At 40.5% G+C, this 25,519-nt stretch overlaps 2 protein-coding genes across 5 annotated transcripts; one reads left to right on the top strand and one right to left on the bottom strand.

Moving 5' to 3' along the window:
* The first annotated feature begins 9,635 nt into the window (after positions 1 to 9,635).
* On the top strand, positions 9,636 to 12,821 carry bcas2 (BCAS2 pre-mRNA processing factor). The gene is made up of 7 exons (XM_034196316.1): positions 9,636 to 9,847; positions 10,623 to 10,715; positions 10,801 to 10,871; positions 11,582 to 11,743; positions 11,832 to 11,882; positions 11,973 to 12,053; positions 12,135 to 12,821. The coding sequence occupies exons 1-7, from the start codon at positions 9,755 to 9,757 to the stop codon at positions 12,259 to 12,261; spliced, it is 678 nt and encodes a 225-aa protein (XP_034052207.1). The 5' UTR covers positions 9,636 to 9,754; the 3' UTR covers positions 12,262 to 12,821.
* A 2,264-nt stretch (positions 12,822 to 15,085) lies between these two features.
* otud3 (OTU deubiquitinase 3) lies at positions 15,086 to 22,146 on the bottom strand. Of its 4 annotated transcripts, none has more exons than XM_034196302.1 (8): positions 22,013 to 22,146; positions 20,705 to 21,001; positions 19,842 to 19,990; positions 19,006 to 19,118; positions 18,793 to 18,915; positions 17,638 to 17,770; positions 16,578 to 16,750; positions 15,086 to 15,756 (listed from the first exon to the last, which is right to left on the bottom strand). In XM_034196302.1, exons 2-8 carry the CDS (start codon positions 20,935 to 20,937, stop codon positions 15,592 to 15,594), a joined length of 1,089 nt encoding a protein of 362 aa, XP_034052193.1. In that variant the 5' UTR covers positions 20,938 to 21,001; positions 22,013 to 22,146; the 3' UTR covers positions 15,086 to 15,591. The 4 variants fall into 4 exon arrangements, with proteins under 4 accessions (XP_034052193.1, XP_034052190.1, XP_034052191.1 ...); XM_034196299.1 differs by having other exon boundaries at positions 16,585 to 16,750; XM_034196300.1 differs by having other exon boundaries at positions 16,585 to 16,750; positions 18,793 to 18,951; positions 19,048 to 19,118.
* Between the last annotated feature and the right edge of the window lie 3,373 nt (positions 22,147 to 25,519).

Genomic DNA, 25,519 nt, shown 5'->3' with positions numbered 1-25,519 from the left:
AATACATGTGTGTCTCTGGGGGGTGCATTGTGCCTTTGATGTATATAAATAATATACCATAACCAAATACTATTACGTACAGTGGAAATCAGGTTGCCAGAGCAGGTCAGTGTGCATGTTCCTCAACGTCTCAGCAGTTACAGGTGAGGTAAAGAAAATAAAAGAGAAAAAGGTCAGTAACAACACTTTAAAGTAACAACACTTTGAATAATTATCTCTTTTAACAATTTTCTCTCAATAAGCACACAACGACTGTCTTTCCAACAAACAGATTGTCATCACAATGAAACACGTCCAGAAGAATGTCATGCAAAGCTCCATGCCTGCCTTCGACTCTCCCTGAACTGCTTCCTTAGCACCCGGTGGAGGGCGCAGTAGGCTACTCTTCAAAAGTTTCACGAAATACTTACCATCATGTTTGGTTACTGTTTAACATTTTGGTTTACTTCATGTAATAAAATAATAACTTCATGGTAAGGCTACTAAAAATGACAAGGCTAAGTAATGTAATGCTAACTAACGTGCTCGCTACTCGTCGCTACTAGCTAGGTAGCTAACTTGACTATGTTCCATGCACAACATGTATATTACCTATGATATTACCTGATATGTCTGATCCAGCGACTCCTGGTCCTTTCATCAGACGGGAATCGATAGAAGGAGCAAGTGGTATGATCACTTTTATGACTACAACCTGGTACAAAGCACACAGGCATCTTGTAAAAGTGAATTTATTTTTAGCGATCTATAATTTATTGGAGGGAATAAATCAGTTATGAGATCTTCTTCTTCTTCGCTTTAATTACGAGTCTTATTATAAATCACCGAGCATGCCTGTGACATCACTTACGCGACCCAGAATGGGATTCGGGATTTGTAGTCTTTGTAGTAGCGTATTTTTCATAGTCTTATATTTCAGCAGTTTTACGACAAAATGTGACTTTTTTGACATGGAAATGATTGTTTAAGATTGACAAACATCATATGTGTAGTTCGTGGCACAATTCAAACGGGATCAAAAGATACGTGTTCTCTCTCCATTGAATTCAATGTAAATGTTTCGCTTCCGGGGTCCCATGGTCCGGAAGTAGATGGGCGTGACTTCGCCTCTCCATATGACGGATATGACGGATGACGGATGCGACGGAAATACACCCGAACATATCTGGTAGCACGAACATATCTGGTACTGACACCGGAGGACCGAGGATCGAGGAGCGAGGAGCGATAATGGAGGAACCACCAGACCATCCTCCGATGAAATCCTCAGATACTCGCCACGCCCCCTTACTGTGTATCGCTCACTGATTAGACGATGATTGCACTGATCTCATGCTTCTTGACATGAGAGCAGAGTGAAGAAAATACATGAACCTCACGGGAGTCAATCCTCAGTTTATACCGTGTTTTGTTTCAATTCATGTTTCATTTAGTTACAAATATGTGATATATCTGAACAACAAAGTGGTCAAAAATCATTTTATTCATTTGTTGGAAACATTTTCATGATCGCTTTTTTCGTTTTACATTTTCATTTATTGTCATTTCCATTCAGTCAGTCATTAAGTGCTATTAAAATGTTAATGTGCTACATATCCACACAAACAAACAAACAAACAAAGTGTGCAATCCAATGAATGTTAATCTAACTGGGTTTTGATAGATAACATATATCTTTTTCTTCTCTCAATTATTTTATTTCTTTTGTGCACTCTAATCAATATTAATCAAACTATTGTTCGTTTATACATTTTAAGAATGGCGTTTATCTTTTTTGAGAATGAGTTCTTATTTTATTTTATTTATTGGGATCTACAACAGATGATACAAATGTTTGTGTCAGTAAATGTGTACTAACAGAGGCGGGGGTGTGTGTGGAAATAACGGGGACAGAGCTGGCTGCTGTCAGACGATCAGCTGTGCAGCGTCATCACAAACGGACGTCGCTTCACGTGACGCTCCGGAGGAAAGGACGTCTCATTGCTCTTAAAACTCATTTCCCTGCTTCTCGTGCTTAACTAAATGATACATGAATTGAAACAAAACACGGTATAAACTGAGGAGTGAGTCCCGTGAGGTTCATGTATTTTCTTCACTCTGCTGGGGTATTGCTCTCATGTCAAGAAGCATCAGATCAGTGCATGCACTGCCTCGTCCAATCAGTGAGCGATACACAGTAAGGGGGCGGGGTGAGTATCTGAGGATTTCATCGGAGGATGGTCTGGTGGTTCCTCGGTTATCGCTCCTCCATGATCGCTCCTCGCTCCTCGATCCTCGGTCCTCCGGCAGAAATAAGAGCCATGGGACGGTACTCAAGATGGCGCAGGCAAATCAAATTCCGGTGAGACCGAGGACCGAGGAGCGAGGAAATGAAAATAGTCGACCTGAGAAGCAGCCTCAGTCTATAGAGAGGCGAAGTCACGCCCATCTACTTCCGGTCCATGGGACCCCAGAAGCGAAACATTATACATTGAATTCAATGGAGAGAGAAAACGTATCTTTTGATCTCGTTTGAATTGTGCCACGAACTACACATATGTTTGTCAATCTTAAACAATCATTTCCATGTCAAAAAAGTCACATTTTGTCGTAAAACTGTTGAAATATAAGACTATGAAAAATACGCGACTACAAAGACTACAAATCCCAAATCCCATTCTGGGTCGCGTAAGTGATGTCACAGGCGATAATGCTCCAAGTGGTTGGTTCACTTTTACAAGATGCCTGTGTGCTTTGTACCAGGTTGTAATCACAAAAGTGATCATACCACTTGTTCGTTCTATCGCTTCCCGTCTGATGAAAGGACCAGGAGTCGCTGGATCAGACATGTCAGGTAATATCATAGGTAATATACATGTTGTGCATGGAACATAGTCAAGTTAGCTACCTAGCTAGTAGCGATGAGTAGCGAGCACGTTAGTTAGCATTACATTACTTAGCCTTGTCATTTTTAGTAGCCTTACCATGAAGTTATTATTTTATTACATGAAGTAAACCAAAATGTTAAACAGTAACCAAACATGATGGTAAGTATTTCGTGAAACTTTTGAAGAGTAGCCTACTGCGCCCTCCACCGGGTGCTAAGCAAGCAGTTCAGGGAGAGTCGAAGGCAGGCATGGAGCTTTGCATGACATTCTTCTGGACGTGTTTCATTGTGATGACAGTGAGGGTGAGTCAATCTGTTTGTTGGAAAGACAGTCGTTGTGTGCTTATTGAGAGAAAATTGTTAGAAGAGATAATTATTCAAAGTGTTGTTACTTTAAAGTGTTGTTACTGACCTTTTTCTCTTTTATTTTCTTTACCTCACCTGTAACTGCTGAGACGTTGAGGAACATGCACACTGACCTGCTCTGGCAACCTGATTTCCACTGTACGTAATAGTATTTGGTTGTGGTATATTATTTATATACATCAAAGGCACAATGCACCCCCCAGAGACACACATGTATTGAGTGTGATATTTTGCATAGGTCACGTGAAATCATCTTTACATACTAGAAAACTGTAGGAGCGGCAACTTGTTTTGAAATTGAATTTTTAATATCCGATAATAAAGTTGATCTGTTTTCTTTATTCTTCTCTCTTCCCAGCTCCATCCATCACCATTCTCTGTTCCTGCAGGTCCTGCTTGCTAATCAATGCTCATATTTTTTTACACAATTACAAATAAAGTCATTGTATTGTATGACATGAAGTTGTGCTTCATTCGGAGTCAATAATAAATTCATTCTGCCTTCAACTGCACAATGATTGTGGACTGCACCGACATCCATGTAGCTGCCCCCCAGTAAGATGAACCAAGCAAAGAGGGTCACCATCATGCCCAAGGACATCCAGCTGGCCCGCCGCATCCGCGGAGAGAGGGCTTAGACTGACCTGAGACCACGTACAGTTTCAAAGAGTTGCAATCCTACGTTATTATAATGATTAAACTGGTTCATGTATTACTTAGTTTACTGAACCGTGATGAATGAAAGAAATTAGTGAGGTAGTGGTTTACTGAAGTTACAAAGACATTAATATATGAGTAACAGGTAAACACAAGCTTCTGTCAATTATGGATCATTCAAACTATTTATATAAATATGTAATAAAGTTCTAAAACAAGTATTCGGTATATTCCTTGATAGCTTTTGGAGAAGGTTGTTTTTAAGTTTACTAAAATCTATCGTTTCAACTGTTTCACTTTATAAAAAGGGAACAGGTGAGTAGAGCATCATTGAGTTTCTTATTCTGTCAGTAAATTATCCAAATTAAATGTTTTTCATTATTTTAGTCAACCCTAAACAAATTGATTGTACCTTTTAATAATGACTTTACATGGTCGGCAAAGTTAAATTAACTTCAGAAAATCAAATCTGTTCTGAGAAAAAACTAATAAATGTTTAAAGATAGGAACTTGCCATCCCACTGAAAAACAGTCCGTAGAGATTTAAAGGCGTAGTTGTAGTTCAGTCCAACGTTTCATTTGGATTCATTTAACAACAGTCAACTATTTTCATAAAGAATATATATATTTTTCAAAGTCAACTTTATTGTCAATCTTACTCAGTTTGTGTTTATAGACAGAGAGATCAAAAAGATGTTTAAATAAAATTATAGAATTTACAGATATGTATACAAATATATATATCCTATATACACCATCATGTATAATGATGGTGTATGATGTAGAAGGAAGTGTGGTAGATAACAAGTAAATATAGAGTTACATACAGATCCATGTTACAGCAAAAGATGGAATAACTAAGAAGCACGCAGTATAATAATAATTACATGCAACAATTAAATAACTGCTCAGCATCTCCACCACAATCCCAATCTGCTGTGTCCTGTTTTCCTCTCCTCTGCATAACACCCCATCACACATACGAAACACAACGCAGGGTCAGAGGGTGTTAAGAGTATGTTTATTTAAATGTCCTCCTCTCTACTGGCCAACACAGGGAGCATATGCTGGGTGTAGAATTTTTCCATGCCATGCAGGGTCTTTGGGGATGGGGATGATGATCGCCTCCTTCGTGGTCCACACAACAAAGTAGCAGAGACTCCGGTCTGTGATGTGCAGCTGCCCTTGGACCTGGTGCCAGTATGGGTGATTCTCCTTGAGAATATATGACCCACCCTCCTCACGGAGACAGAAGGATGGTAACTGGACTGCCTCCGCGATGGTCATGTTCCTCTGGCTGTGTGGACACTTCACCTCCAGAAGGGCAGATGGCTGCACAAGTCCATCGGGTGATGCTCCCAAAACACCCGACTCACTCACAAAGAGACCAGACTCGATTCGAACACTGTCACTTGATAGGCCTCCACAAAAGCCTTCACCCCTTCGGCCTCGTTTACAACCCCCCAGTTGGCGATGTCTCTGGCCAGTGGGTTGTATGTCTCCTCTCGCTGTTGGTAAAGTTGAGACACCGGCTGGACTACTTTTTAAGTGCCAGGCTTCCTCCACTGGCACTCAACATCTGTGGAGCTGATCTGCCACATGGCAAATATTGCCAATGCTGCAGCGTGGCTGCATTTGTAGATCCCCTGTGCACAATCACAGACAGCGCTCTGCATCGCGCCATCGTCTCCCATGCAGATCTGTAAAAATAAAGTAAGTACCATTTGTTAGCATGCTATAATAGATTGAATGAGCAATAATACAAGGATGGTCCGGATCTGGGGGTGGGAGGGTTTATTTTTCCATAGTTTTGTCCTCTTGTCTGTTGTTATTGTTTGTTTTTTCTGTATTTTTTGTAATTTGTGTTGTATTGGTTGTGATTGTACATTGTATTTTTCTAAATGTGTATGAATACATTTTTGAAAAACATTTGATCAACAATAAAAAAGGATTTGGTCAGGATCTAGACTCAGTGTGTAGTTTATTAATTAATCAATGCTCTCTACATTAGGAAAACACATACCAGTGTACCAGAGGGAGTCACACACAGCTGTGCCTAGATAACCAAAATCCTTGAATCTACACACAGCAAATAAACTCAAATGACACAACGAGAAAAAGGAGATCACACATACAGTATAGTCGATATAAAACTGGCCGCTTCAATCTGAAGAGCAACTAAAACAAAACACGAGAGTGTGAACACTAATGTTATCCACAGCATACACAGAGACCACACATTTCTTAAGGAGAAAACTAGTTACTAAAACAAAACACGTTAGTGTACCTTGTTAGCTAATGTTAGCTAGCTGACATTAACGTTACACATTGCACTCATATTACTCACCGAAACCTTGTAAAGCCGGTTCCGCTGCTCTTACAGAACCGACTAACTCCCCTTTCGTGTATGTACAGCTCTCAACATGCCCAGACTTGTAGTGATGTTCACCTCGTTTTACTTTTCGCCTCATTCTGAAAGAAACAGGTGATATTTGCTAACGTGACGGCCGTCTTTGTGATGGTGACGCGTTTTGTGCGAGACCAGAGACCTGTAGTTCACTGAGCGGTTTCACACAAAAAAATGTGTAACTTCACAGTTTTACCACACATTTTTATTTTTTTTACTTGTAAAATGTTCTTTTAAATTGACAAACATCATATGTGTCATTCATGGCACAATTCAAACGGGATCAAAAGATAACCTTTCTCTCTCCATTGACTTCAATGTATAATTTTCCGCTTCCGGGGTCCCATGGAGGCTCCCGGAAGGGGAGGGACTTCGCCTCTCTATATGGCGCTGGGCGGCAGTATACGCCATGAAGTGGTTTGCGCCCTGCCAGTAAACCCAAAGCAGAAGAAGAAGAAGTGACGTCAGCGGCTTCATTTGCCTAATCCTCCCCCAGGAATTTATTCCGGTGTGAACGCGATCTGAGAACTAAAGAGTTCTCATGAACTAAGTTCTCATGAACCTTTGTGGGAAAAGTACTGCGGTGTGAATGCGCCTAATGTGATATATTTTCATGGGGCCCAAAATCCCTGGCGGCGCCCCTGGTCTCACGCACACCTTCAAAGAGGAGACTGCCTTAGGCCCCAGCCACACGAGGACGAAAACGGCTAAACGCATAGGATTAACGCAAACGCAATCGCAAAAAAGCTTCCGTCCACACGCAATAGTCATCCGGATAGTAGGCTTGTTTGAGACGCGTTGCGGCTCGCCTCGAAAGTAGACGAGAATAGCCGATCGCAGCCGGGGGAGGTCTCAAAAAGCTGGCCTGAAGTCGGACAGCTCGGAGTCGGCTTCGTCTTCTTCTTCTTCTTCTCTCGGTTTTTTGGCGGATTGCAAACAACTTTAAGGTGCATACCGCCACCTCCGGAGTCGGCTTGACTCGGTTTGCATTTATAAAGAATGCACAAATGTGTTTAATCGTTAATGTTAGATATGTACTAAGTAAATACATTTGTTCCTGCTCAAGATTAGATTCAACTTTATTGTTATTGCACATATTACATGTACTGAGACAACGACATGCAGTTTAGCTTCTAACCAGGAGTGCAACAAGCAGTACAGTGAAAAGTAATGTACACAATCTACAGAATAAAATATAGAATTAATTGAATGATGAATAAACAGTGAGGGGTATGAATACACTAGATATACACAGCAGCCTGAGAGCAGTATGAACAGTGTGTATGAATATGCTATATATAAAGTATGAAAACGGTAAGCAGTGCAAAGTATAAAATATATAGATATTAATGTCATGATGATAAACATTGTGGAACAATGATGAAAAATGGGAATGGATGTGGCGACGTAAAACTGACACAAAACAACAACAAACTTTTGCCGAGCCAATTCGAGAGTTTCATCAGCAGCACGGGGTAAAAACCACCAATGAGCGCTCAGCTCGAGATACCAGCGAGACGTTTCCCATCAAGCATTTCGCTTCCGCAGCCCGTGGAGAGGAACTGCGCCGCCTCGCCGCGCCTCGCTCTCAAGGCTGCGGGCGTCTTTGTCCCGCGAGATTTCAACGTCTCATGTAGGCGAGCCTCCAGAGCAAGTCGGACAAAATGACTAACCATCATGCAACGCACTAGCAAGACGTTGATTGCAACTGCGCAGGTCTGCGCAGGTCTCGCTTGTCTCAAACAAGCCTACTCTCTGTCCACACGAGACAGCTCCGTTTAGCTCCAACCGCTGGAGAAGCTGCAGTACATATGCAGGAGCCTGTACGTGGCGCTGTAACTTCCTCCACAAAAGCAGCGAAGACGCATGGTTGTCATGGTTGCCTTTCTGTTTATTCTTCGCGGTGGGGGCCGAGGGAACCGGGCAGAGTTTTTCGCCAGTCAACGTGTATTAAAGTTTAAATCTTCCGACAAAATTATAAAAGTGCCGGTCAAAGGTCTTCTTTGTTATTTATTGAGCTTTAAAACAAATGAATAACGACTCTATATAATATAATAATAAAATACACGGAGCCTCTCTTTTTCCTCCCTCTCTTTGGACAGCGCCAGTGTCTGTTTCATGCAGCAGCTGATCCAGTAATGAGTGACCTGGCCGACAGTAAAAATAAACATATTTATAACTAGTTTAGGTAGTTTGAGAGATGTCTCCGTCCTGTCAGATTAGACTTCACTCGCGTTTATGTCCATATCGAGAGAAAGATAAATAATCTGAATTCAGTGTGCAGTTTACTTTGACGCGGGGGTGAGCAGCAGAGGTGGGGAGGCGGGGCTATTGCCTCATCATTATCAGAAAATGATCGTATAGGGCGCACACACGGAGCCGTTGGACCCCCCAGAGCGTTGCGTATGCCGTTCTATCCACCTTGGGACCCGTTATCGTTACTGCAGTCGTTTAGTGCCGTATTCGGTCGTCCTCGTGTGGCCGAACGGTCTATATGACACTAAACAGTAACGCAAACGACCGTTTTCGTCCTTGTGTGGCCGGGGCATTAATCAACACATAGATTAACATCAGAGGCTTATAACATGCTGGTGCGAAATCACACCAGCATGTTATAACACCTCAACCCTCACATCAAAGAACAGACATCAGGTTGAGTTTTACCACGCTAAGTAGAGAGGCACAATACTTATCCACAAAGGTAAGTATGTGGAATGTTTAAATAGGATCAGGATTTGAAAAAAACAAGTATGATCAAAACCTATATTTGTTATAAATAAAATTAATGAAAGTCTTGTGATATTTAGATTTAACCTAACACAGTTATGTGAGATTTGTTGACATATACATTTAATTAAAGTAAGCGGTTCAGTTTTTTCAGTGTACTAACAGTTTTGACAAAACTTCTCAATGTGTCTTTTTGTTTTAAGAGGGGGGCTTCTTTTACAGTGTAAATGTAAGATAGGTTGTATTGCCTTTGGAACTGTTGCTTTTCAGCCCAAAGACAAAAAGAAAAATACACAGTTGAGTGTAATGATAATAATGTCCATCCACCAAACAAATCAGGACTGGTAAGTCTTGTGTTTGCTGGACAACAATGCCCATCTCTTAGAGTTGGATCCAGCTCAAATAGAAAAGCACGTAGAAAGTGCTGATGATATGATATATATGATGATATATATAAAATATAGTTGATGGAAAATTAAATGAACTTTGAAATGCTTTGATTGTGTTTTCATTACTTCTACAGTAAAAAAGCAAAAATAACAACATGGGTTCACATAGAGGTAGTTACATTCCAGTCCACTAGATGTCAGCAACAAAACAACCACTACCTGTCGGGATTTTATTTTGAAGGTCCAGACCGGAAGACGTTTATTTAAATTGGCCGGAGTGTTTTTTTCTATAGCTAAAACAGGCAACAATTAAACAAACTTTACAATATAGACTGATTAAAAATGGCCGGGACGGCTTCAGTAGCTGGTGAAGTGTTTGTCGATGCCTTGCCATATTTTGACCAAGGCTACGATGCAGCAGGTGTGCGAGAAGCGGTGAGTAAACAGGAATAACAGCAGCGTGTTAGCTAACCATGCTAACCCAGGTGGACAAGGCACACTGTATGGCTCAATTCACGTTTCAATGGAACACTTTGCTGTTAGAATCTACAGCTCTAAGAGTGCCCACAGTAAGCTATAGGCCTACCTATGTTTAGCATGAGTTGATTATTAAGCCAACGTTAGTGTTTTAATCTAGAGTATAACTTCCGGTAGTAAGGAGCGTAGGCCTACTATTAGCATTGGTAAAGACTGTTGTAGACCATTCTCGCTCGCAAATAATTAAATGTTTATTTAAAAATAAACCTTAGACCATAAGTTAAGATTGTCTTCGGTGGTCGCAAAGTGTATTAATTAACAGTTTATAAGTCACTATATGTAACATTTGGATATCCTACCACAATAAGTCAATGACTAAAATACATGTAGTGCATCACCATACACGCACACAATGTACTAAAAATGATCAAATAATTCTGTCAATATTTGTACACAGGACCCTCCTGGCCCTTCCTCATATTATTGCCAAAGTTGGCTCTGAATTGTTATTCCAATCTTTCCAAAATTAGGGTTATTGGGAAATGGTTAAAAAGTGATGGTATTTTCTAAAACTGAAAGAAAATGTAACCTGTACCTGCTTGCAACATCTAGTTAAAAAAAACATCACCTGTATCGGAATATTTTTAAACGATAGTTAAAACTGAAGAAATTGGGGTCGGTGTAGTGCTTTTCCTGTATAAACATACATTTCTCTATGTCATTTGTTCTCTAGGCTGGAGCGTTGGTGGAAGAGGAGACCAGGAGATACAGACCAACGAAGAACTACCTGAGCTACCTCACCATACCTGACTTTGCTACTTTTGAGGTGACAAACTCCTCCGAAATGTTCTTTAAAGCTTCGGCCAGTGTAACAGAAATAATAGTTCTGCTTTTCCCTTCTCACCCATTAGACAGAAATTATGAGGAATGAATTTGAGCGGCTGGCGGCTCGGCAGCCAATGGAACTCCTGAGCATGAAGAGGTAAAACCCTACACACCGCAGCAGAACACCTGCATGTCTCTATGGCCACCTAATAATAAAGTGTTAAGGCACTGCAATTATTTCACTGATGGATATGTTATTTTGCACACGGTCAGCTTTTTAAATATGTTCAATATTAGCAGACTGGGCTCTGGCTTCAGACAGAGGGTGAAAAGAGGTGCGGCAGTATGAGGACAAATAAAGACCCTTTTGAACATTGAAGCATGTAAACATGTGCCAGAGACACAACATACAAATATGAACCTGAAAAAGAGCATAGAAGGGCCCCTTTTATTATGTTAATCTGCTCATTTTATTTGCCTTTTAATTCGCATCCTGAAATTAAACTACTAGGTAAACTTATCTGTATCAAACCAATAAGTGAACAACTTTCATGGAACACAAATCAACACTTGAGTTTTAAAAAACTTAAACAAAAGCAACCCTGTAGCATCAGGCTTATTTACTAAATTCAGCTAATGTGACAATTTATTTTAGCAGAAATAGGGGATTTTCCTGTAATTTCTAACGCCAACACTTAGATCAATTTGTGTAGATCATTGTATACACTAAAAAGGATAGAAATACCAACAATGTACAGGTGCACTTGTAACTTAGACAAATGGTGGGAGTATTTTTTATTAAATTGACTTTTTCAATGTTTTTGCTCTGTGGCTATAAATTATTGACAGTTTTTTCTTCTTGTGAAGATATGAGCTTCCAGCACCGTCAGCCGGACAGAAGAATGACATCACAGCCTGGCAGGAGTGCGTGAATAACTCAATGGCCCAGCTAGAGCACCAGGCGGTCCGAATTGATAACCTGGAGCTCATGTCGCAGTACGGAACCAACGCGTGGAAAGTCTACAACGAGTAAGAGACGGCAGTCGTTTCTCTGACATTAACTCTGTGTATAAACTCCCCTAAAGACTGCTAACGTGTTCTTATTTTCCTCCTTTAGTAACTTGGCCTTCATGATTGAGATTGCTCAAAAGGAAATGCAGAAATTCAGGTGACCAATCACTAGAACATTTGTGCTGGATAAAGGTGTCATTAAATACATTTTCACATGTTGACTAATTATTTTCTTTCTGCTACACAGGAAGCAAATTCAAGATCTAAATTGGCAGCGTAAGAACGACCAGTTAGCTGGAGGAGCCAAACTGCGAGAGCTGGAGTCAAAGTACGTTGTTTGAAGAATTATATATCACCATGGGGGGGGTAATATTTTCCTGTTGTAACATTTGTTTCTGTCCCTACACAGCTGGGTGTCTCTGGTCAGTAAGAACTTTGAGATTGAGCGGGCCATCATACAGCTGGAGAACGAAGTGACGCAGCTCCGGCAGCAGCAGGGGGACGAGAACAAGGAGAACATCAGACAGGACTTCTGACGCAAGTTTAACCCTCGGAGAACTGATCAGACCCTTAGTCAGAAAGATGTCATCATGTTTCATTAACTGCAACCTGAGGAGCAACCGTCACCTGTACAGTCTGGAAACCTCATAGTGTACCTTGAAAACACAGAGGGAATTTTGAATATTGCAGCTTTTGGATAACTTTTATTTTTCAAGGGTTAAACATTTTTAAAGTGGGGCTATGTATAATTGTCAACGAGAATTTGTTTTGTTATTTTTACAAAAATGTGAAATTGTTAGCAATTAATCAAACTTTGTTAGGTAGCCAAAGGCGGCTAAAGCTAGTGAATGTTAGGTATATTTGCTGGCATGTCTTTCTGCTTGTGCCACTGTCATACAAACATTGTTCATCAAAAGTTACATAATGTGTCTTTAAAGGGTGATTTATACCAGCGTGTAGGTTTCAGTGTTTCGAGGCCATCCACCAACAGGAGTGTTAAAGATTTAGTGTACATAGTTTTTCCATGACACTTTTCTATGCGAGCCCCACCGTGACTTCATTTATGCTGTTTTAATAAAATGAACATTTTCTAGTACTTCCTGTGTGGATTGGACTTATTTATATCCCACTATCGTGTTATCTTTCTGCATCAAGACGGTTTCTTTATTGCGGGCAGGTTTAGGGCATTCAAATTGCGGTCCCTCCCACAATATAATGAAAAAAACTACTGGTTTCCACCTGCCGCACAGGCAGGAGCCTTCATCACTCAACCGGAGAAACCATGGATTTCTTGTGTGGAATTTCTGTAAAACTCATTTATAAAGTTATCAACTTGCCAAGGCCCAATTAAAATGCTACTTTTAGGCATGGTATTTTGTGCTAAATCTTCAGCTGAAGGACATACAATATTGCTAGCTCAGAAATGTCCATTGCTGAGGGTTCTTTATCTACCGTGGGTTAATAATTACACAACTACAATTAACCTCTTGACAACTGCATTCAAGATAGCTCTTATTTGAATAACAGCCAGTCAAATACTAAATAGTATATTTCCTGATAATATGGACTGACGGACAACTTCTCACTTCAAAACATGTTTAAGAAATCTAGACCGCAAAATAATTAATCAAGCGAGTGCCTGTTTTTCCTGGCCAAGGACAGGTTCCTTGAACAAAACACGAGCGTAACTTGTCATCACGTGGTGTATTGCTGACGGAGAGCATCGGAACGCCGCTCCAGCACTTCAAATATTGCAGTACCCATAAGGAGCTGTACACATGCTGCAGTTTTTGCGTGGCTGTGTCTTTAGTTGTAAGCACAGTGGCGATCTGTTGTTATTAGCATCTGGTTAGATATCTATGCTAACGAATATAAAGAGCTTTTTCTACAACCAGGTGGAAGAGAGCTCTCTCCTGACAGACTTAGAGGCTCAAATAACCTCAGCTCAGTGAGGTTAAGGCAAACCTTGATATGATCATTATAAATAAAGAGAATAAATGAAAAACAGGTATAAAATACTATATGACGGTAACAAGTTGTTATTAATAAACAAGAATACAGTTTGAAAGGGGAGTGATTTGTAAAATATCCATAAAGAAAAAGAAATCTGCTTACAGTTCTGTTTCATATGGGTGTTGGGAGATGTATCCATAGATCTCTTAATTTTGCTCTCAAAGTGCACCAGATTGATGCTTTTAACTTCAACATTTAGGGGAGATTCTCAGTCGATCGCGAGATGTATCTAAAAATAGAACAACAATATTCTGTTTTATCGTTAATGTCCTGTAACATAATCTTCCTGTGCCAGAATAATGCACTTGAACGCATCATAGCTTTGTGATTGGCGTGACCCCATGTGTCGGGGCGTGGCTGGTGGGCAGTGGACACTATTTCGCTGACGTTGTCCGTGGCAACAGGAGTGACAGCCGCACACACACAAGATCGCAATTATGGCAGAAGCAAAAAAGCCCAAAATATATAATTTTCGTTTATGTTTTTAAACGGCATCATTTTCGCTAGCACCCCCCCCCCCAATTCGTCGCTGACGGCCGTTTATGTTTTTAAATGGCATCATTTTCGCTAGTACCCCCCCGTTGAAAATTCACTAGCACCCACCACACTTAAATCATGTTCACATGGATAGGAAACTAAGTACATTTGCACACATCTTGTGTGTCTATCTTGCTGTTTTGGTGGTCATGCCACAACCGTGCGCGAGTCATGTTAAGATATCTGGATTAAGAGGTTGCTTTTTCTTTGCACAGAATGAAAGAAAGGCAAAATGAATGGGCTGTGATTTTAGTTTTGTTTTAGCAGAGGTTGAGTTCAATCATTTGTACGGCCCTCGGAGGATGTTGTAAAAATTGAAATGGCCCTTGAGATGAAAAAGGTTCTCCACCCCTGCTGTAAATAATAATAAAAACCCTTGATTTATAACTTAACATCTCTGTCTCCAATTGATCTGAGTATATTATAAAGAATAGCCAGTTCATTGAAGCATTATAGTACAGGCCTTTGTCAGATGGTATATTACGCAGTTTCTTTTCTGCTTCGAATAGTTCTCTTTTTTCACCATACGTGTGTTTGCATCCCTGTGATAAGATTACGCAACCGTTAAATATTTACCCTGGAACACGTTGCCGATTTTCAAATGACGGAAGCCAAACCCCAAAAACGTTTGTGTCTTTAAAGCCAAACTGTTGGTTTCTGTCCAGTTGGTTGGATTTTGGTGATTTTTTTCCAACAGCAAATTATATTAATACAAAAAAAAGAAAGAAATATCTAGATGTAATTCATAAACGCATCACAAAATGAACATTTACAGACTAATGTACCTATAACTTGAAAAACACAAAAAACGTCACCTCAGATAATATTTAATATACTATCTGGTGCGATAAAACAGTAATTTATCATGTATAGTTATTTATTGCCACATTCCTCACAGTGTGCATAACAATAATTATTCTGCCGCTCTTCCTGTACATCCCCCTCTGGTGAGATTGAACAAATGTAGCGATCAAAACATCAATAATAAACTCTATCTGTGGCAAAAAAACAAGCCCAGCTGCACGGAGATCATATGCATGGTTGTCATGGAAAGCCAGATGGTCCAGCATAGAAAGGGGCCAGGGTGGCGTGGCAGGTAGACCCAAACCAACCAGGGATTGACAAAAGAAAACACTAAAGGTGATGCTCTTTCACTCTCTCTTTTACAACGTTCACACATCTCACACACCTTTTGCAGGCACCGTTAGCAAAGAGAAAAAAGTCATTCACTGCGACTGAATCGAATTTGCCTATGTGCAAAAACATAGCCACCAGCAGCGATAGTAGCAGTAGGTGATTTTGGCAATGCTCCAGTCTTATATACTGAGAGTGTTGAGGGCTGGTACCAAAGTAACAGTCTCTGGCAGGTTCTGGTTCTGGTCCTGACTCCCTTTACTCTGGATGAACTTCTGCCGGTGCCTGTCCTCCTGACGCTTCTTCTTCTCCTGCCGCTGCTGCTCTTTCCTCTGCTTGTTAGATACCTGAGAGTGAAGGGAAAAAAAGACAGTTTTACGAATTTCAATTGAAAAGGGCCCTATTCTACTTTTTGGGGTTTTCTCTTTCCTGTAGTGCAGGGGTGTCAAACTCAAGGCCCATTTTATGTGGCCCGCAAGAGCTTGCAAATAATAGAATACGTTTTGTTATACGGTTACATGCCACTTTACAGAAGCACGTTGTCCATAAACTACATGTCCCACGCATCTCATGTTGTGACATGTGCACTGAAGAGACTTGCAATTATTTGCCCTAGACTTCTGCTTTCAGACGTAGTTAATTAGGAAGTTATTACCCTATCCGATAATAATCCAATGCAGAGGTAATCATGTAATATAATACATTATTTTATATATATTATATGTATATTTATATAGTCTTAAAGTTACAACCAGCCCTTTGAGTGCAACCATAATGCTAATGTGGCCCGCGATGAAATTGAGTTTGACACCCCTGCTGTAGTGTATTATATACGTGTTTGTGCATGTAAATGGTCTGAAAAGGCTAAAATCCCCAAGTTCCCTCCACCAAATGTAAGGCAGAAAGTGTATTTGGGCCCAATGACATCACGGACTGGCACACAAGTTGTAGTACCACCGTTGAGCTACTACGAACATTTGCTTCAATGTCCGACCTCACGAATACAAGTGTGTAATTGCCACTGGGATGAGCCAACTGCTTTTTTACCGTGTTGCCATACACACGCTGTTTTTTGGTCCAAATAAATGGTATTGCAAGTACTTGTGCGATTCATTTGTCTAAAAAACATGTAATGTCTAGACAGGCTGTGTAATCAGTGTGTATCTACCTTTGACCTTTGTACGTTGCTGCCCTCTGCTGGCTGTCTGTGCTCGCTGCAGTCTGAGGATTGAGCCCTGCAGGCGGAGCAGGATCCGGAGGAGCACTGACCCTGCACGCAGCCAACAAGCCATTCAGAGTTGATGGTGGCCGCACTCAGCTGCAGCAGGTTCTCCTCGTCTCCTGAGGCAGGGAAAACACAGTCAAGAAAACCAGTCAGTGCAAGCAAACGGTCTATTCTCAGTCGCTTTGGTACCTTTCTCAGATCAGATCCTGATCAAACACTTGCTCAACCTTGAAATGATCTAGTTACACATCATACATTCTCATTTGTTTGAACAAATAGCAAATGCGAAACTAATTCTTAAATTATTTTTTGGTGAAGGGTAAGAAAGTATTATCTCTAAATCCATATATTTTGTTCTGGGATTAGTTTCTAGTAATGATGAATGCAGACTGACACATTCTTAGGATGCTTTGTAAGCTGCACTCTTCACAGTATAGGTACATAATTAAACAAAAGGCTTTTTTTGTGTCTGTGTCTCTTTTTGTTCTGTGCTTTTACAGTAGGTATGTTTTGTCTTGGGTGTCTTTGTTTGACTTCATCTCATGACTCCTTTCCTGTTTCCTAATGACAACAGTAAAAGGTGCAAATGTGAGTCCTAATCCCTATCTTGCAATCTATCTCCCACGTACAGTTATTTGTAGAAAATATATTATATTGACAATAAGCATTTTTACAATCTTTTATGTATAGAATGACACAAGGAGTCATCGATTTGACTCATTGATTTAAACATTAACTTAAAGGTACTTTGAGCACGTTTGCAGTTATTCTGTGGTGCTTTTTGTTCGGAATCATTTCAGGAAATACACTTACTGTTACGGAATTGTTAGGGTTGATTCGAGTGATGAACCAAAGCAACTGTTTATGGGGTAAACGGGAAACTTAGCTGAACAGACGTGCTTGAACGCCTGATGGTTATGAAGTCTGTAATAAGGTTTCCTGGCCCTTTTGCCCTGACAGTCTAATTCTTCTGGCAGCTAATGAATCAAGCAAAGCCTCTGACCCGGGATTCCTCGGTTCTTGATGGAGCTCAGGATCACGTTGTCCTCCTCTAAGGCTGAGGGAGAAGAGTTTTTCCTCCTGGCCCTCTGTCCCTCCCCGAACTCACACTGATGGCCGTGTGTATTCTGCAGATTCTGCAAACAGCAATAGGGAGAGATGTTGTTAAACATAAGGAAAGAATGCCTTCACAGATGTAAATGTGGTTTGAGGCACTTATCTAAAGAGGTGGACATGTTATTAATGATTTTGCTTGACAGTATTGACCAAAATGTGACCTGGATCTGTTGAAGTCCGACTAATTTCAATGTTCCAGGCAATGTCAAGTGAGAATAATTCCCCCAATGGTTTGCTAAAAAATATGTTTTATTCCGTTTTTTATGAGAATATGTCGTCCTAGAGCTGAGGGAAATGTTTGCTTCAAGAGTAACACCGTCTCCTGGCATAATATCAATATGATTTATTGTTGCGTTATTTGCGAGAGTCTATTGACAAGACTTGATTCAGCCTTCTTTTTTCATGCCTCTGTGATGTCCCTCTTAAAATATCATTTCTGTTCATTGTTTTTAGGCCAAGAAAAATATATATTATAAATAATATAAAATAAATGTAATATAAAATAGTATTTCAATGTAATTTCCTCCATTTGTCCGTGACATCCAAAACTTCACAGGGACATGGAGTGACACCACATTTGATACGTTTTTAAGAGGGAATATAATGTGGATTTTCATTTTCATATTGTGTGTCTCTACTGTGACATGTCTCCATGCTTTAATGTTCCAAAAGTTCTTAATTGTTCTCATACTGCCTGTGCTGCAGCACCTCTTTTCACCCTCTGTCCGAAACCAGAGCCCAGTCTGCTCTGATTGGTTAGCCGGCCGGCTCTGTGGATTTGTCAACCACTAAAGAATTTCCCGCCCCGTAGCCAATCACGTGCAAAGTGTTGGAGCGCTAGCCGATAGAAGCGCTAGTTCTACATAACTATGTCATTATGTTACAAAAATAAACAAAGGAGTCCAATGGAGGCATTTCAGGAAGGTGGGGAGTGTACAGGACAGAAAGGTAAAACCTCAAAAAGCCTAATAGGGCCTCTTTAATTAAAATTGGGGATATTCCCCTGAATGCTGCTCCATTGAATACCCATTGTAAGTCATACCTCTATGCGCAGCTGGGCAGGGCTCTCAGAGTTGTCTCCGGTCCGCCTCACACTGTCATAATGATCTCCGTAGCGGTAGGCGATGTGCAGCTCTCTGCACGCCTGCTTCTCTGCACCATTTATCTGCAAAGAGAACAGAACACAAACTATGTGGTGTCCCTGAAGGGATTTCATCGTTAGATTACCTTACATTATTTGAAAGGCTTTGCCTACCTCCCAGAGCGGTGCGTTGAGCTGATGGATGACCACTTTTACCTGTTGACTGCGAGCAAAAGCCACGATAGCGTCATTGCCAGCAAACGTACCGGCCTGAGAGAGGTTAGACACTGGGTGGAGAGAGACAAAAACCATTACTCACAATATAAGCTTACACTGCGATCACAACAATTGTATTTTACTTTCTATAATGCTGTTGCAGCAGATACACTGACACTAGGACGCAAAGAGTGTGGGGTAACTTTGTGGGGTCATTTGTATCTTATCGTATCTTTTAAACATGCTTAACTCGTGTAATGCTTGACACTGCTGCTGGAACTAAATAAATTCCCAATTTGGGATAAATAAAGTAAATATCTATCCATCTATTTGTTGCCTCCATTTAATTTCATATTTTTTTGGCCTGAAAAAGTCAAATGAGCCACTCACTCACAGGTAAACAAGCGGGCATTTACAAAAGCTGAGCCGTAGTATGTGAACGGATACATCTACAGGTTCATGTTTTCACACAAACAGACAAATGTGCCTTCTATAGTGCAAACTGTGGCTGGGGATTTGTTTCAAGGACTACCCAACTGACAAAGGGAGCTTTAGAGCTGCTGTTTGGAGTTAAAAAACAAACATTAAAAGGGAAAGTCTTTGATCCAAACCCTTTTACAGGATCCCCACATTGCAGAATCAACTGCATTGTTTTCTTGTTCAAATGTTTTTTTCTGTACAGTAATTTATGAAGGCCTCATTAAGTAGCAAATGAGGCCTAAATTAAAGTCTCCTATCTGAAAATAGCGTTTCATTTTATTTACTTAGTGTCCCACATTAGGTCATTTTCTTACAGTGCTGGGAAAAGGGAACTTCATCCTCAACAAAGGGTTCAAAGTCTTGCCGATGGGACATCATATACTGGACCGTCTCCTGCCGAAGCTGCAGGTGACCCCGGGAGTGACCCTCCAACTGGTCGCCTAGAGCTCTGAATAAGCAGTTCCTGCAAGAAACAGAGACAGTGACTTATATGTCCAGACACGACAGCCTACAGTTAAACAACTCAGTGTTGAGGTTCTTGGCCGTTATGAAGGTTGTGTTATGTTAATATATTTACATTTACAAAGACTTGCATTTATGAACATTTGCATTAGCTAGCAAGTTTCAGGGCTTGGGCCAATGACAATGAATAAGGTTCTTTATATCCTTTATTATTCTTTTTTAGATAACAGACTCATGAGAGATAGAAGCAAGACTATAGGGTACATAATTTAATTCCCATCATGATTTTTCATTTAGCTAGAGAAACATACACATATTTGCCTTGTTGTTTTCCTATCATAAATGGCACATACCTGTTGTTATAGAGAGTAAGTGAACACAAATCATGTTTCAACAGAGTTGAAGATTGTCATGTTATGGCTTTAGTACATTTAGTCAAGTACATTGGTCTCTAATATGCAGCCACCATGCAGCTACAAATAGGTTGCACTTCCATTTACAGTACATTGTTATTGACTTTGGGCTTGGGAGGTGTAGGCATAGAGGTTGGAGACATTTTGTTCCTCTACCAAGGCATCCTGGTAACTCATGATGAGACAGCTTGAAGCTTTCTGTATATAATAGGATTTAAGAGACACATGTTGCCATTTCAGTGATGGTTAAAGACAGCACAGCACAGCAGGGCAGGAACCCACAATCTTTTTCTGGCTCTTACCCATCACCGGGGACTTCTCTCAGCTTGAGCCCCAGGGCCTGGAGCTGGTTGGAGAAACTGACAAACTCTGCTCCATCATCCCCGTCTTGAGGCCGGTTCTTGCGGTCCTTCACGATGGCCCTGCGTGCCGCCCGCTCGTCCCTCTTGCGTTCCATTTCATTCTTCTTACTTCTCCCGACAGGTTTCGTCGTCTGCTTCCTGGACATGTTGGCTACTGTTGTTTCTGCGGGCATACAACACCAAAATATGCTTTCTTATAGGAACAAGATGGGACCTGCTTCAACCGCTGCCAAACATCTGAAAAAGATGAAAACGAAACAGAGGTGAGGGGGTGAAGATTTCATATAAAGAGGTGGTTATTTCAGCCAGATAGTCTTCTTTTTAGCTGTAAGACAATATAACCTCAGTGACTTATACACGTCCATGCTGAGTTACTTAAACTATTCATATGGACAGTAGCTATAAGTTACAGCATGAGCTATTATTCATGTTGGCATATTCAAAATATAAATAAACAGTTTGTTCCAGTGTCATCTCGGCATGGTTCACAGTGACCACTTTATATTAAACCATATTGTCTGATTGACAAAAAAACGTTAGCTTAGAAAAAATGTAAAGAAGTTACATTACATTACATGTAATTTGTTAGACGCTTTTATCCAAAGCGACTTACATACATTCAGTACTGTGGACAATCCCCACAGGAGCAATTTGGGGTGAAGTGTCTTGCCCAGGGACACAACGACATGCTGACTGCAGTGGGGCTTGAACCTGCTATCCCCTGATTCAAAGTGCAGCACACTTCCCAATGAGCCACAGCCTCCCTTGTTGGTGTTTATGTGTATTAAATGAACATCACAAATACAAATAAACACTCATTATATAGGATATATGATATAACTTAGGGATGAGGTTGTATGCAATACAAACTGATATAACCAGTGACTTAACATTATTAGCAACAACTTTAACTGTATTTAGTTGACTTTGTAAGGTTAATTTTAGAATTACGTTGAATAACTTGACAGTAAGGGCAGTTTGGTTATATAGCTGACTTAAGTTAACTATATGATATTATTAATTGTAATTGTAACGGAGTACTGACAGTACTAGTACATTAGTATTACTTGTTCGCTAACACAAACTGAGTCAAGTTAGCTGTTAGCTGACATGAAGTTCGGCAGCTAGCAGCTAGCTTGTTAGCATTAAACGGCTGGGCATTACATAATAAATCATATGTTTCCGCTTGTAGCATTCCCTACATAGACAACAACTGGAGCGGTTAACAGTAAATAGAAGGATGCTTACCGTTAACAAGCTGGGTTTTTACAAAATATGACAATGTTTCTTTTTGTGTCATTTGTCTGACTCGTAATGGTTTGTATCAGTTTTGTTTACAACAAATGTTCCGCTTCCGTGTGTCCGTTTAAGTCGAAACGTACGGAAGGGGGAATGGGCCAAACTAGGCAAAAAATTGTTTTACATTGAGCAGATACTTTTATAACCAAAACTATAACTTTCAATAGGTTTATCGTTTTAAAGATAGCTTAGTGGCAATTTTGTATTGATAATTAGTACCAATCTACACCTTTTTGCGATTTTCAGATAAATCTAATCTATATATCTGTCTATCTGTCTGTCTATCTATCCATCTATCCATCTATATATATAATAGTAGTCACAACCATCTCTGAGACATCTTATATTGCAGACTGTGACTCAGGACAATAGCAATTGTATAATAAATGTTGCTTTTAAAAACCACCCTCTCTGCTCTCCTCCTCTCTTAGAAAAATCTACTCACCACCACCAACTCCTTCTGATGACTCCACGCAGTTGCTGAAAGTAATGTGGAGGAGGAGTGGGCTGAGAAGAAATAAACAGGATGTTTGAGGATGCTGAGTAAAAAAGACCAGCAGACACACTGAGACAAAATAATGTGCCTCAAGACATAAAACTACACTAGAAAATACAGAAGAAAGCCGTTTTCTGTTTCCTAAAACTACAAAAAATACTAATTTACACAAAAACAGTAACAGAAACTGGACATGCATGGCGCAAAAGTCAGTAAGTGTGTACAGTTTAATATAGACCCCAGTGAGTGATGGCATTGTGTGTTAACATTGTTTCATGTGCAATCAGCATCACTCACGTAACTGAAACAGAAGGGCGGTCAGCCAAGCGTGGACAACATAGGATTTTATATACATGTACAGTATGTTTGTGTGTGTGTTTGTGTGAGGGAGAGAGGGTGTGTGAGTCAAACAGGATACATGCTTTTTTTAACTTCAGTCTATAATATAATGTTATTATCTTATGCTAACTGATTTACATTTATTTTATGTCAACAATTGTATTCCTACTGTCTTTTTTCATGACATTACACAAGTTCTTTGATATGGATATACCTGCAGAATGTAATCATGAAATATAGGCACCTCTTCACCTGTGCTAATATCCTACATGAGTAAATATCTTGGTACAGGTTTAAAAGGTTCCTCCAATAGAATAACCTAAAGCAGTTTATCCTTCCACACTATTGTAAAGTGTAATTTATATTAAAGCCGAGACAAAAACATGTTTTCTCCCAGTTGACCTTTTTCCAGTGAAGCAAAATAAAAATACTGCTATTTTTGGAAAAAGTTGGTATATTTTCGATCCACAGGATGGTCTTTGTAATCCAATGGAAATAGACTCAGTTCACTCCAATTTCCTGACTCATTGCAAATGGTAAAGCCATGAAGATATTCAACAGCAATTTATCTTTCTAGAAACAAGGTCACTCGAATTCCGAGCTCCTTGACATGTGAATAATTCTTTAATGTATTCATGTTAGGTCACATTTTTCTTGATCATCAGCTGTGTCTAATTTGGCTTCAGTGATTGGCTGACCACCTTTTCTTGAGGTCAGCGTTTTATTGAATTTGTCCCATGAAAATCATTGCACGTACAATCACTATTCAACAGAAATCTCCATTGCCTTGCAAAAAAAAGACAACAGATAAAAATAAAAGAATACCATCTGTGTTTTTCTTTCAAAGCAACATATTATATTGGTGCAAGTTACAATTTATTTCCACTTTAGTTGAATGTCATGGTTTCAGGTCATTTTACTATCAAGTGTTAGCATTAACCCCTTTCTGTAGATTTCAATTACAGTCTTCCACACTGTAACCCAGCTTGGCGGTGTTTCTTGACGACGACGACGACGGGGGGGGGGGGGTGGGGGGTGGAAGTGAAATAACACTGCTGTGTGCCTTTGGGTGATGACAGCAGATGGATTCATGTATGCAGGGCAATTTTATAACACAAGATAAGTGACTATTTCGTAACAATGTCTTAAAATATACATTTACATTTATTTTCAACATTTCAGAAAATGTATTCTATGGCAGTGATGCAAGCTACTGTGTGTCCATGCGAGCATGATGTTCATTTTGATTGCATGGAAAACATTTGTCTTCCCGCTGTTTTTATTTTCATGCCATTGTTAGTCTGTTTGGTTAGGCTGCATGATACATTTGGAGTCATTTCACATTTTATTGGATGATTTGTAGTTTGGTCTGAATAAGTATTTACAAAAATATGTTGGTAGTGAAGAAGTTTAACCTGACGCATCCACTTTTGATATTGTACTTAGCTTTAGTCTTCACAAGACATAGGCCTATAGGCCTAATATTACATCTGATATTAAATATTGCAGTGATTTCAATTTGTCCAGAGAATATAAGACATTCTTCAAATGTTTTGAAGGAAAACTATTTTACTCCCGCTGGCTGACTAGCTAAAGGAAAAACCTACAGTCTATATTCCAGAAAGGTATAATAATATTTTTGACAATAAACATGCGGAATAATACAAATAACCCAGTATGAATGCTGCAGAATCAGAAACTGAACAGCTGTAATGTCTACAAGAGAAATAGCAAGCAAGGGCGTTTGTGTGTCTGCTTCTGTTTAGTGGCAGTATTGGGGGGGGGGGGGGGGGGGGGGGGGTTAAGCCTCTGGAGAAGACGGAGGTTAAATCATCATGAAGATTGAAGCCCTACAGTGCATCTGCAGGTATCCACCACTATAGATAATGAGCCTGTATAGGCCGATGCCACAAAGGCAGTTTGCAGATCTTCCCTCTCTTACCGCCCACTGTACACTCTCTCTCTCTCCAACACACGTACGCGCACGCACGCACGCACGCACACACACACACACACACACACACACACACACACACACACACACACACACACACACACACACACACACACACACACACACACACACACACACACACACACACACACACACAAGAGGTGGGAGTGGATGCTCGTGTAGCTGCTGGAAGCCGGTATGGGATAATCATGCGTGTCTGGCTCCGGGCGTTGATGCAGCTGCCGTTGCTGGATCCGGACTGGACTCGGGGCGCAGGGTGGGTCTAGTTCCCGACTGGAGCGATCTGGACCTCATGTCGATGTTATCAAGCATTCCGAGAAAGACGAGGGCGATGGCCGCGAGAGGAGTCGGTGCAGCTCTTTGAAACGTCCAGCCGAGAGAGAGAAATCGACCGTTTCCGCCGATGGAGGACAGAATTGGCCGGTATTAAAGCGCAGCGCCGGTGTGGAATAACTTGGAAAAAGGAGGGGGGAGAGAGGATAGCCCTGGTAGGATATTGAGGGATCTTCACTTGTTTTTTCTTTATGTTATTTTTTAACTGGGATAGAGATAGACACGCACCTGGAAGAACGGCTCACTTTTGCATCGGTAATTAGGAGCCTCCTTGGAGCTAGAGGCAGCCGCATCCGAGAGACCAACCGGGGGG

Source organism: Gymnodraco acuticeps, unplaced genomic scaffold, assembly GCF_902827175.1.
Source record: "Gymnodraco acuticeps unplaced genomic scaffold, fGymAcu1.1, whole genome shotgun sequence".
In the NCBI taxonomy this organism is placed as follows: Eukaryota; Metazoa; Chordata; class Actinopteri; order Perciformes; family Bathydraconidae; genus Gymnodraco; species Gymnodraco acuticeps.
Note: the sequence above shows the minus strand (reverse complement) of the source record. Positions and strands in the feature narration are given on the sequence as shown.